The 12,457-nt window shown below is 40.5% G+C and overlaps 1 protein-coding gene across 4 annotated transcripts in view; it reads right to left on the bottom strand.

Annotated features, from left to right (window-relative positions):
- Rbm5 (RNA binding motif protein 5) overlaps positions 1–12,282 on the bottom strand; it is a 31,561-nt gene extending 19,279 nt beyond the window's left edge. The window contains exons 1-7 of one of the 4 annotated variants that reach the window (XM_041676930.1): positions 12,104–12,282; positions 11,858–12,010; positions 10,918–10,984; positions 8,866–9,031; positions 7,235–7,390; positions 3,297–3,366; positions 2,742–2,815 (exon numbers count right to left, since the gene is read on the bottom strand). In XM_041676930.1, coding sequence (XP_041532864.1) covers positions 2,742–2,815; positions 3,297–3,366; positions 7,235–7,390; positions 8,866–9,031; positions 10,918–10,934 — 483 coding nt within the window. In that variant the 5' untranslated portion in view covers positions 10,935–10,984; positions 11,858–12,010; positions 12,104–12,282. The other 3 variants (XM_041676929.1, XM_041676931.1, XM_041676932.1) reach the window with 3 other exon arrangements.
- Positions 12,283–12,457: the final 175 nt, after the last annotated feature.

The following is a 12,457-nucleotide window of genomic DNA, read 5'->3' as shown; positions in this document are numbered from 1 at the left end:
GGAGTAAAGGTAAACGGAGTCAGGGAGTGCTGAGAAAGCTGCCAAACACTAAACGCTGACATGCACCAGGCTGTCTCCAGCAGAGACAGAAGTCCTAACATTTAGCATTGACAGGCTGCCTGAGAGTGAGTCTATTTCAAAAGAAGACAGACCTCTTCCAGTTCTGAGACTGTCTCCTTTATTAGCCCTTAGCATGGTTTCCTTGGGCTTGGCTGTCACTTTTCCCCAGTCCCCATCCTTATGTAATGTAAATGCCTTTGTCTTTTCCCTTCCCCAAAATTCTTGCTTCAGGATGTATTTTTTTGGAGGGACAAAAGGAGGGGGGGGGTGTCTCATTTTAAAAGGGAACTTGATCATAACTTTTTAGTAAGGACTATTCTGAATGCTACCAACTCTGAAACAGCTTAAATGAGGTTTTCTTGCCAAATGTGATCATGTCATGTCCTAGGTGACAGGTGTTTTTCTCTAAAATGGATTGTACTCTTTTCAGGATGAGTAACCAGGAGGCCAATGAAGTTTCTTCGGGGGGGGGGAGGGTGTAGGAAAGTTCATAATATGTATATATCACCTTTAAGTCAACCAAGTGAGTAAAAGGGACTTTACTTTGAACAGTCAAAACTCTGAGCCAATCTAGCCAAGAGCATCCCTAGCACCTGCCCCCAAAGAGCCTTCACTTATAACAGAAGCATCTCTGTTCTTCCCTCAGGGTGGAGGATGGTGGCTGTAGTAGTTGTCTAACACTATCAGAACAGACTTAAGTAGGACATTCAGATTTTATTTATTTTTTTGAGACAGGGTCTCAATATGTTGCTCTGGCTGGCCTGGAACTTACAGAGATCTGCCTGTCTCTGCCTCTGGAGTTCTGGGATTAAAGGCGTGTGCCAACATACCCAGCTCAGATCTTTAAAAGGAGTCTAACCCCTTTATAAATTAATACTGTTGGGCAATTTGGTTCTCACAAACCATAATATGAATTTTGTCTCTGTAGCATCTAAAGGCAAAATTGCATGTCTGGCCAAGATGGAAAGAGTTGAAAGGCCATCTATGCACTATGATGTACAGAAGCAAATATAAGATATAAACATATCCCACTAGAAGGGATGCGTGTTGGGAGACTTCAATCTACCACTGGGTTCCTAATCCTACTGGCCTTTTATTTCTGGAGTGAATTTGAATGATAAGAAAATATTACATATTAACAAAGCTTTGTATACATTAAAATTGCAAAGACATTAAAATGTCTTACAGGTTTTTTTTTTTTTTGGTCTTACAGGTTTTAACTTCTTTGGTTATTCATTCTGACACACCTATTATATCAAAAGAGGCTGTCAAGAAAGCTGTCATAGTAAGTCTTATTGTGCACATTCTAGATTTACTAGGATGGTATCCGTGGTAAGAAATGCATCAAATTTTCTACAAGAGAGGACTGTGATGTAATTTTTATTAATTAATTAATTTGTTTTGTTTTCCAGACAGGGTCTCACTAAGTAGCACTCGGTGTCCTGGAACTCACTCTGTAGCCCAGGCTGGTCTGACACTTAATAGAGATCTACCTGCCTCACTTTCCCCGAGTGCTGGGATTAAAGGCGTGTGCCAACACTGCACGGCTTGATTTTTTTTTTTTTTTAAATTTTAAAAAGTCTCACACTATAGCCCAGGCTGGCCTTGAACTCAGGGCTATCTTCCTGCCTCACTCTCTTGAATCTGAGATTACAAGAGTGAGGCAGCATACTTTACAGGTTGTAATTTATGGGTAGTCAAACTAGGAGTCTATTTTATTTTGAGATAGTGCATTGAGATTATAGTCATATGCTACCAGACCTGACAAGAAACTGAGTGTCTTCATAACAAATTAAGTCAAAGCCAACACCCTTATCTTTTTTTTTGTTTTTTTTTTCACCCTTATCTTAAAGTAAGTCTTGCTAGTTACGTATTAGCCAATCATATAAGATTAACTCTTATTCTTGGGTGACTCAAATCATAAAATGCTGTAGAAAAGTAAGAGTCAAGTAATTACCTAGTATGCACTTGCACTTGCTTAAAGATATTGTGCTTTGGGGATCTTGCAATAAAGTATTTTTTTAATGACAAACATTAAGCACTATCTTGACACACTATAAAATACTTCAGTTAAGGCTACAATAAATGGTTTTGAACAGATTATAAGAGGCATTCTCAGGGAGATTAGAATCTTAGTGCCACTATGCCTAGATGAGACAGCAACAGGACAATAATTCCATGGACCTTACTGTTCAAAAATTACTTTGTCCTTAACAGTCTCAGAAGATCCAGCTGAGAAGTGACGCCTCTAATTGGCATATGGTCTCCAGACAAAACAAGGAATTACTTGTTAAACTGCCTGCTACAGACTTCTATTACATTCTGTTCACTGTCAACTGGAGAGTTCAATAGTTTAAATTCTCAATGGATGCAATGAACAGGAATATAATCAGGCAGGAAAGGGGAACATTGGGTTATCTTGTTGACTACCACACAGATTTTCAGAAGGTAAAGTTCTTTTAGGTAGTCACATTTAAAAGCAGAACAAATTCTGCAACAGTTCTCGGTACTGTATTTACTCTAGTAATGTCAATTTTAATATACACAAAGCTTTTTGTTGTTGTTGTTAAAAAATATTAAAGTCACTCCTTTGGAACAAACCACTCCTTCAACCTTTTTTTTTTAAATTGTACAGACTTGTTCCATTTTCATGAATATCTAGACTTGGTGAGTGAAGCAACCTGATTGGCTTCCATCCAGCTGGTAGCATCTTGCAAGTGATAAAACTCCACGAAGGCGAAACCACGGCTTACACCTAGAGACAGCATTCAGATATAGACGGGATACTCGTGTTAGTCAGTTCCTTTATAACAGGTGAATCTCTCTCCCACTGCTTCAACACTGCGTGACAAAGCCAATTGGGAAGCAGCTTTACAAATGTGACTTGACTTGGGGATCTTCTTGATACTTTGCCATGGCAAGGAACAGCCACCTGAATTAAATGCCACTTGATTTGATTCCACACTTAAAGTAACCATGCAACCGACTAAGAACAGTCAAACAAGGAGTTTATAAATCACTACTTACCGAAGAAAAAGAAAACCCCTAAAAGCAAAGTTTTTAAAAAAGTTCCTCAGATGCTAGCATCATTTTCAAAGTCATATTCCTTAGCCATGGCAAACCTTTCATTCTGAATTCATGTGTTTGAAGACTGGGGTTTATCAGGATGTTCTTTAGGGACTGAGGTGGGGATGGGGAAGAGAACTAGAACAGGCAGGAACTAAGCAAGCTCTCACCTGTTTTCCTCTTCATCAGCCTCACATCTGCAGGCTGAGGGCCTTCAAAGGACTCCATCATTTCTCGAATCTGCACAGGGTTTTACAGTTAGTTTGAGCTACAGTCATAAAGAAAGTTTAAGGACTGGGATATCAACTGTAGTCAAGTTTTTCACTTACACCAACAAAACACATTTATTTTAAAAGTCAGGGACTATTTTTCATGAAAATAAATATAACCTTGTTAAATACTGCCTAGACACTTCCCTCCAGTGCAATTATTTGTTATTCTAAGTCCTGATCATGAGATGATATCCTTCAAGCCTCAGTCCTTTATTCTCATGGTCTTGTTTTCTGAAGAACACAGAAAATATGATTTCAAGGAGATATAGGATATGTCTGCCAAGTTCATGCCTGAAATCCCAATAAGGAGACTGAAACAGAGGACAAATACTTGAGGCACAATGGAAGGCAGAGATAGCTCCACAATAGAAACCTGGCTCAACAAAAAAAGTAGGCAAAGCCAGACTCTATATAGACCTTGAAACAAAAAATAGAAAGGGAAAAAGATGGACACATTGAACAGAATGTTTTATTTCATTTAGTAGATTGAATCCTACTTAAAGTATACAAAAAAGGAGAGGGACTAGGGTGGGGGTAGACAAGACAGACACAGAAACACTGTAAACTAAAATTGCTGTGTTCCAAGCCTACTCTCACAACCCTAATGCTTCCACTTCAATCCTTTTCTGGTCTCTTGGGTTGGCCAATAAAGGAACATAAAGATTCACCTTTTAACCCAGACTTGGTTATAAGTTTGGCATAGCTGATATTAGCTTGTTAATAAACAAAAGCAACTGAGGTTTTCTCTATCATTTATTGGGGAAAAAAAAGAGAAAAAAAGGGCAATCAAGATGGTTCAGTGGGCAAAGGTTGATCTAAGACTCACATAGAGAATCGATCCCTGCAAGTTGTCTTCTGACCTCCAGATGTATGCTCCCTCAAATAAACTCTACTTTCATTTGAGAAAGCAGCTTATACAGTCTGTACTGACCTTTAACTTGATTCTTCTGCCCCTACTTTCCAAATGTTGAGACAGAACTCAGATCTTCATGTATTCTAGGAAAGCACTCTCCAAACTAAGCTAGATTTCTAGCCCCAGAAATCCTACATTGAAAATCAAACTAATGGAATTTTTTCTTTAAAGATTAAAACATAGAGCATCATAATCTTATCTCCTTACTTACATGACAGCCTCCAAAACTAAGCTACAGTACTGTTTCTTTTATGCTACTAATCTGTGGATTTCCAAGGCCATACAACCCATTTAATCAATAAGCTTTCCTGTATCAGTCTATAGGATTTCTTACACTCCTGACTTATAGCTACAACTACGAAAGCACAATTTACTTCAGTTCCCTCATCATCCTAACTCATGTGCATTATGAGTTTCCATGAAAACTTTGTGATTGGAGGGTGTATATTTACAGTGTCTACACGAGTATAAGTGTGTGCATGTGGAGGTCAAACCAGGACATCACATGTCTTCTATCACTTTTCACTTTACTGTCTTGAGACAGGGTCTGTCACTAAACCAGACTAGCTGGCAAACTGGCTAATGAACTGTTGGGATCCACTTGTCTCTACACCTCAATGTTGGGGATGACCTAACACGCAGTCAGTCTGTTTATTATGCAGGTGCTGGGGATTTGAACTTAGGGCCTCATGCTTGCAGACCAAGCACTCATACCAGAGCTATCTCCCCAGCCTCTTTAACTTTCTTGTATAGTTGGCTGGGTTTTCTTTCTTTCTTTAATTAATTACTTTTTTTTAAATGATTTATTTTTATTTGCATTGGTGTTTTGTCTGCATATATGTCTGTGTGAGGGTCAAATCTGCTGGAGTTATCGGCAGTTGTGAGCTGTCATGTAGGTTCTGGCAACTGAACCTGGGTTCTTTGGAAGAGCAGCCAATGATCTTACCTCTGAGCTATCTCTCCAGGCCCTTGGCTGAGTTTTCAAAGCTAACGGCAACTTCCTACCTCTTTTCTGCCAACAGCATTTGACTACCATGAAATCAAGCTGTTTGTGTAAAGCCTTATCAATTCAATATGTTTCTATATTTTAGATCAGCTCACAATTTCATTCACTATACCCTTTCCCCAGTCCTTTACCCAACCAAAGTGTTTCAGTCAGAAATCAGGCCAACTAATATCTCCCGCAAAGGAGTCCTTTCCATATTTTTCACTCCAAGACCTTTCCCAATGTCCCATTATGGAGATTAAAAAAGAATAAAGTCCAGGCATGGGGATGCACACCTTTAACTCCAGCATTGAGAGTTCGAGTTCGGCATGGCCTACATAGCTACATAGTGAGCTCTAGGACAGCCAAGACTACATAGAGGGAGACAGAGGCAGGCGGATCTCTGTGAGTTCGAGACCAGCCTCGTCTACAGAGGGAGTTCCAGGACAGTCTCCAAAGCTACAGAGAAACCCTATCTCGAAAAACCAAAAATAAATAAATAAAAATAAAAATAAATAAAAAGACTACATAGAGAATAGCCATCCTCTTTCTTTCTTTCTTTTTTTTTTTTGGTTTTTCGAGACAGGGTTTCTCTGTGGCTTTGGAGCCTGTCCTGGAACTAGCTCTGTAGACCAGGCTGGTCTCGAACTCACAGAGATCCACCTGCCTCTGCCTCCCGAGTGCTGGGATCAAAGGCGTGCGCCATCATCGCCCGGCTTAGCCATCCTCTTTCTGTTGTGGGAGCTGCGGGCCTGCTTTTCGTTTCAAACAAAAAAATTCCACATAAAACCATATACAAACGAAAGAATAAAGGTCTTACTATATTGCCTAGATTGACTTTGATCTCAGTTCAAGAAACTCTCCTGCCTCAGCCTCCTTAGCAGCTGGGATTATAGGCACATGCTATTGTATCTAACAATACCTAGCCAATTACAACCATCATATGCTGTCTTGGCTATTCATCCATGTTAGTAGGTAACCTTTGTACCATGGTGACACCTAACATAGTATATACGGTATAACATATGTGCGGTGGATCACAAATAATGAAATAACAACTCACTATTAATTTCAACAATCTATCTTATATTTACTACAATAGTTACTTCCAGTTTAAAAATCTACTATATTGGGCAGGGTGGTGGTGGTGCAAACTTTTAATCGCAGCATTCGGGAAGCAGAGGCCAGTGATCTTAGTGAGTTCAAGGCCAGTCTAGTCTACAGCGAGAGTTCCCGGACAGTTAGACTACACAGAGAAACCATTTCAAAAAAAAAAAAACAAAAAAAACAAAAAAAAAACCAAAGCCAAATAAGCCAAGGACCACAATATCCTTTTCAACAGTTTTCTCAGAGATTTCAAAAGGAAAAATGTAATTTTGTTCAAAATAAAAGAAAGTCAGATTATTGATGATGTTGATTTTTTTGTTTTCTTTTTTGGCAGTGCTAGAACCCAGTCCTTGGATTCTTTAAGGATCTTATTATTTATCTCAGGCTGGCCTGAATTACTGATCTAAGCCTCCTGAGTGCTTAGATTACTGGTACAGAGCATTAGGCTAGGCATTAAAAATTAACTTTTTCTTAAAAAAAAAAAAAAAAATTTACCGTTCTGGAACTCTCTCTGTAGATCAGGCTCACCTCAAATTTAGAGACACACCTGTTTCTGCATCCTGAATGCTGGGGTTTAAAGGCGTGTACCAACACCACCCAAACAAGCTTTGAAACTTTTGAAAGCATGAATTAGTTGTACAAATAAGACTTATACTTATTTGGAAACTTTAAAAAATTCTATATTGAGCTTCAAAGGTTAGATATGAATGATACTTTACTTTGGTCTATCACAAAAGAAAGAAATCTATTTGACTAAGTGACATAACAGCCTAATACTGCACCATGAGACAATGATGCCTACTAGAATGTTAGAACTACTATTTCTCTTACATCGCTCTCTGTGATAGTGATAGGAAGGCCACGCAGCATGATGGTCTTGCTCTCTCTCTCATCACTGATGTCATGTCTATAATCATGCTCTCCATAGTCACCATCTGAATGGTAGCCATCTTCAGACCGGTCACTGTTCCTTCTTTCACGCTCTCTCTGGCCCAAAGCAAACAGAATAATAATTAAACTCACCTGTACTCTTTGATCTAGACCATATGATATGCATACCATGTGTACACCTGTTACCCACAAGAGTCCAGAAGATGGTGCCAGATAGCTGGAAATGGAGCTAAAGATAGTAGTAAGCCACCATATGGGTGCTAGAAACCAAACCAGGGTCCTCTGGAAGAACAGTGAATGTTCTTCACTGCTGAGCCATTTTTCTAGCTCCCAATGCAATATTGCTTAAAATGACATCCACTTAGTTGAGAACAATGGCTTAATAATTTACTATAAAATACACTAACATTTTAATACAATGTCTTCTTAAGAGTATAAAATTATGTAGAGCAAATGGAAAAGGCTTATAAGTTATATAAGCAATATAATTATTTCCAAACATAGATATGAACAAATATGTAATATAAAACAAAAGCAGTTAAGGTAACAAATTACAACATAAACATTCTGAGGCATAAGTATAGTGTATTGTTAGAATTTGTATCTTAAAAAAAAAACAAAACAAAACACAAAACCAATACCAGAAACCAAATCCATGGCCTTGTACATGCTAAGCAAATTTCTATCATACCTTCTACTGTCTGTCTGTCTGTCTGTCTGTCTGTCTGTCTCTCTCTCTTTGGTTTTCAAAATAGGGTTTTTCTTTATAATAGGAGCCCTGGAACTAGCTCTGTAGACCAGGCTGGCCTCTAACTCACAGAGCCTCTGCCTCCCAAGTGCTGGGATAAAAGGTGTGAGCTACCATTGCCTGGCCACAGTCTTTAAAATGTGAACAATATGCAGGGCGGTGGTGACGCACGACTTTAATACCAGCCCTTGTGAGGCAGAGGTAGGTAGATTTCTGTGAGTTTGAGGCCAGCTTAGTATACAAAGCAGATGCCAAAACAGCTAGGACAATTACACAAAGAAACCCTGTCTCAAAAAAAACAAAACAACAAAAACAGGGTATAACACATCACAGGGCAGAATGGCCCATGCCTTTAATCCCAGCACTTGGAAGGCAGAGACAGAAAGATCTCAAGTTTCAGGGTAGCAGGGCCTACAAAGTTACATAGTAAGACCGTGTCTGGGGGATAAGGGTGAAAATGACACCTAACATTGTTTTTAACTTTTTCATTTTTATAACATCCCGACCAGTTTCCCCTACCTCCTTTCCTCCCATTCTGCCACCCCAACCTCTTCTCTGACCCCCTCAACAACACCTATCTTGCTTGTAATGTTGTACTGTGATGCAAAGAAGTTCATAAAGTTCAGATACTCAAAGGAGTCCATGGTGAATCTAACACAAACTTTGGCTATTAATATTAATACTATTAAAGTCCACTATTTCTTTGGAAGTTACAGTCAACCTGAATATGCTTCAGTAGGTACAATATTCAAGTTGCCACACTTCCTATACAAGAAGATTGGCTATATAATTTTAATCTTAATCAACAATTGCTATTACTCACCTCTGGACTATCATAGTCTCGATAGTCATCATATCTATCACCTCTCCGATCATCACTTGATCTCTTATAATCGGAGTCCCTTCGCCGGCTTCTAGATTCACGCTCATCACGGTCATCCCTGTCTATGATGGAACCATATCTTCCACTACGTTCTGTTCTACTCACTCTGCAAAGAAAAACAATGTTTATTTAATCGTAAGAATATCATTTTGTACATTCAGAAAAAAGAATCGTCCCATGTATCAGTTTATAAGCTACATCCAAATAGCTTAATGAATCCCAAAATGTACCTGGAGAACCACTGGCCTCTGCCAGGATTAAAGGTGAACTTTGCTCAACATCAAAGAACACATCTTGCCGGGCGGTGGTGGCGCACGCCTTTAATCCCAGCACTTGGGAGGCAGAGGCAGGCGGATCTCTGTGAGTTCGAGACCAGCCTGGTCTACAAGAGCTAGTTCCAGGACAGGCTCCAAAACCACAGAGAAACCCTGTCTCGAAAAACCAAAAAAAAAAAAAAAAAAAAAAAAAAAAGAACACATCTTAACTCATGTACTTTCAAAGGTACCATACATACCAGAAACGGACCAATGCCCTAGATGACCTAAGTCTTCCCTTCAACCCCCCACCAATCAGGCCTATAACCAAGTACTTCATTTGTACACATAAGTGGATAAATAGAACAAACCAATAGCCACAGTAGACATTTATTTCCTATAACCTTTTTTACTACTGGCAACAAAAGGGTAAGCTCTCCCCTCCCCCCACCACACACAGGGTTTCTCTGTGTAGCTTTGGTTGTCCTGGAATTATTTCTATAGACTATTCTGGCCTTAAACTCTGAGATCCACCTGCCTCTGCTGGGATTAAAGGTGTGTGCCATGGCCGGGCAGTGGTGGTATAAGCCTTTAATTCCAGCACTGGGAAGGCAGAGGCAGGTGGATCTCTGTGAGTTTGAGGCCAGCCTGATCTATAGAGTGAGTTCCAGGACAGGCTCCAAAGTTACAGAGAAACCCTGTCTTGGAGAGAGAGAGAAAAACAAACAAAATAAAACAAAAAACAAACCACGTGCCACTACTGCCCAGTAAAAGGGAGATTTTTAATTACACGTTATTGCAATAAAGACTGCTGTCACAGGATTAGAATGATATATCCAAAACAAGTCTCTCTAGATTTTCAATTTCATCTATCATAGGAACTGGCCTTAATATCACATAAAGGCTTTGTTAAGTCAAATGATTTGAGATGAAATATCCATAGTTATTGAAACAGCCAAAAGTTTTCATCTTTGTTTGTTTAATTTATTTGGTCTTACTGGAGATTGACCCTAGTGCTTCATATGCTACTGAGCTATATCCCCCATCCTAAAATGTTCTCATTTTAATACTGCAGTTTTTTCCTTTCCCTCTTGATGTAGCTAACACGTATACCAGGCCTCTCAGAGGTAAGTCTTCCACTGTATCATCAGGGAATACAAGGAATGGCATTCACTCACTGCTTGTCAGGCAGCCTTTGAATAGCCTGTCCTGTTCACAACTGGAACTTTCCATAGCCTACTCCATACTGCTCTCCTTAACCTCATTCTTATTTAGCCTTCAGATTTCACCTCAGAGAATACTTTCTCCAAGAAGCTCTCCTGGCTGTGTACCAGAAAAAAAAAAAAGGTTTCTTTTGTGTCCAGACTGCACTTTAAATATCTCTTATCATAACACTGAACTCTCTCACTAGAGTGAAGTTTGTGAGAACAGAACCATGAAAGTGGCCATGAATACTGGAAACAAATATATGCTTAAATATTCGTTAGGTAAATAAACAACTTATTACTATTTTTTTCTTTGCAGGCACGGTTATTATTATTATATTAGGGTTTTTGTTTTTTGAGGCAGGCTTTCTTTATGTAGTCCTTGCTGGTCTTAAACTCAGAGATTTGAACTGCCTCTGCAGAGATTAAAGGCATGAACCGCCATCACACAAAGATCCTAAACAATTTTAAACAACTAATTCAGTCTGCACTAAAATGCTGAGATCAAGGGCAGGGGATGTACTGAAACTCACCTTTTGTCTGAACCCATTGTCTCACTGAAGATCTAGCACTCGGTTCCAAAAGGTGAAATTTTTTTCTCTAGGAGAAAAAAAGATTGTTGCAAATTTCAGAGATCACTTAATTCAAGTGCCCTACAACTGTAGCTAGGATTGATCAATCCTTAACTTGGCTAAGGTGGGGGAAGAGGAGGAGGGCTGGCTAACTGTCAACATTAAATCATGCTTTGTTAAGAAACAGGAAGATGAAGGATACTTTAACATAGTAAGACTAACATCATCAGAAGAAGGTGAAGGCAGAGGACACCTTGGATACTCCTACTACTATTACAAAGCAAAAGGCTCCTTCTTTTCATTATGGTCGATGGTTAAAAATTCATCCAAGTGTCTTCATGAATATAAAATTCAACATTAAAAAATCGAGAAACACTAGCTTCAAAATTTCCTGACAAGAACTTTAAAGCCTTAGGTGAAAGCTGATCTGACTAAAATGTACATGTATATTGTAACGCGTGATCTATTTCAGTAACACAAGACCTTGACTTGGCTTAATACCTGATCAACACAGGCCGCCGAGTGACCAACAGCCTGCCCCCTGCCCATAGGCCGGAATAAAACATCACACAGGTGTATTCTTCGATACCTGTGATGTCCCAAGAACTAGTTAGTTACAGCTGTTTCTAGCATCTGGTCTAAAGCAGGCGTTCAACGAATATTCGTTGACATAATAAACGAAAGAGACATCCAGAGATTCAAGTTCCGGGGTCGAACGGCTACGGCTGTCCCTTGTTTCCCGGGAGGTGCCCGTACCCACCTCCGTGGGGTGTCGTAGCCGAGATGGCGGCGCTAAGGCCTATGCTACTGAATCCGACATTCGGTCTGTCTTTCCCACCTCACAAACGTCCCTCCCCGCCTGAGGAGGTTCCCAGTCCTCAGATCACCATCACCAAACCACCTTTCCGAGAGTGAGATTCAGTTGCAGGCGCTCTCGAGGGGTGTCCGAGGGACAGACGCTCCACCACTCCGCTGGACAGGGGATTCGGGACAACGTCCCAGCCAGAGACAAGCAACTCAAAGAGGCGGGCCGAGGTCTGAGTTAGGGGACGACCTAAGAAAGCAGGCAGAGCCAGAGGCGATGAGGGGCGCGGCCCTCGAACGCTTGCTTAGTTCAGTCCCTTCAAAGACGAGGCTGAGCGGTCACCTCTGACGGCTGACAGAGACTCAAGGCACAGCAGCAACAGCAAGAATCACTGGGACGTGATGGACGGCCGCCGCACTCACCCCCCAGGAGGGAACGAAGCAGAAGCAGTAGCGGCTCTGCGTCTCAGAACCTCCTAAAGGGTTCGGCCGCTCTACAAAATGGCGTCTCCACCGACCGTCTTCTCCTACCCACAGTACCTCGCGCCTGGACCCTCCCCACCCCCACCCCACCCGCCTCTTCAGAGGCATCCAATCAGCAAAGGCGCCTGTCTGAGCGAGGCTGCCGGGAAGTGTAGTCTCCCAGGAGCCTGTCACTCGACCCCCGTGTTAATTTTTTTTTTTTTTTGCATATTTC

This window comes from Microtus oregoni, unplaced genomic scaffold (genome assembly GCF_018167655.1).
Source record: "Microtus oregoni isolate MIOR12 unplaced genomic scaffold, Mior012 000028F_ref0000031, whole genome shotgun sequence".
Taxonomy (NCBI): domain Eukaryota; kingdom Metazoa; phylum Chordata; class Mammalia; order Rodentia; family Cricetidae; genus Microtus; species Microtus oregoni.
The sequence above is the reverse complement of the archived record's forward strand: the minus strand, read 5'-3'. Positions and strand labels throughout refer to the sequence as shown.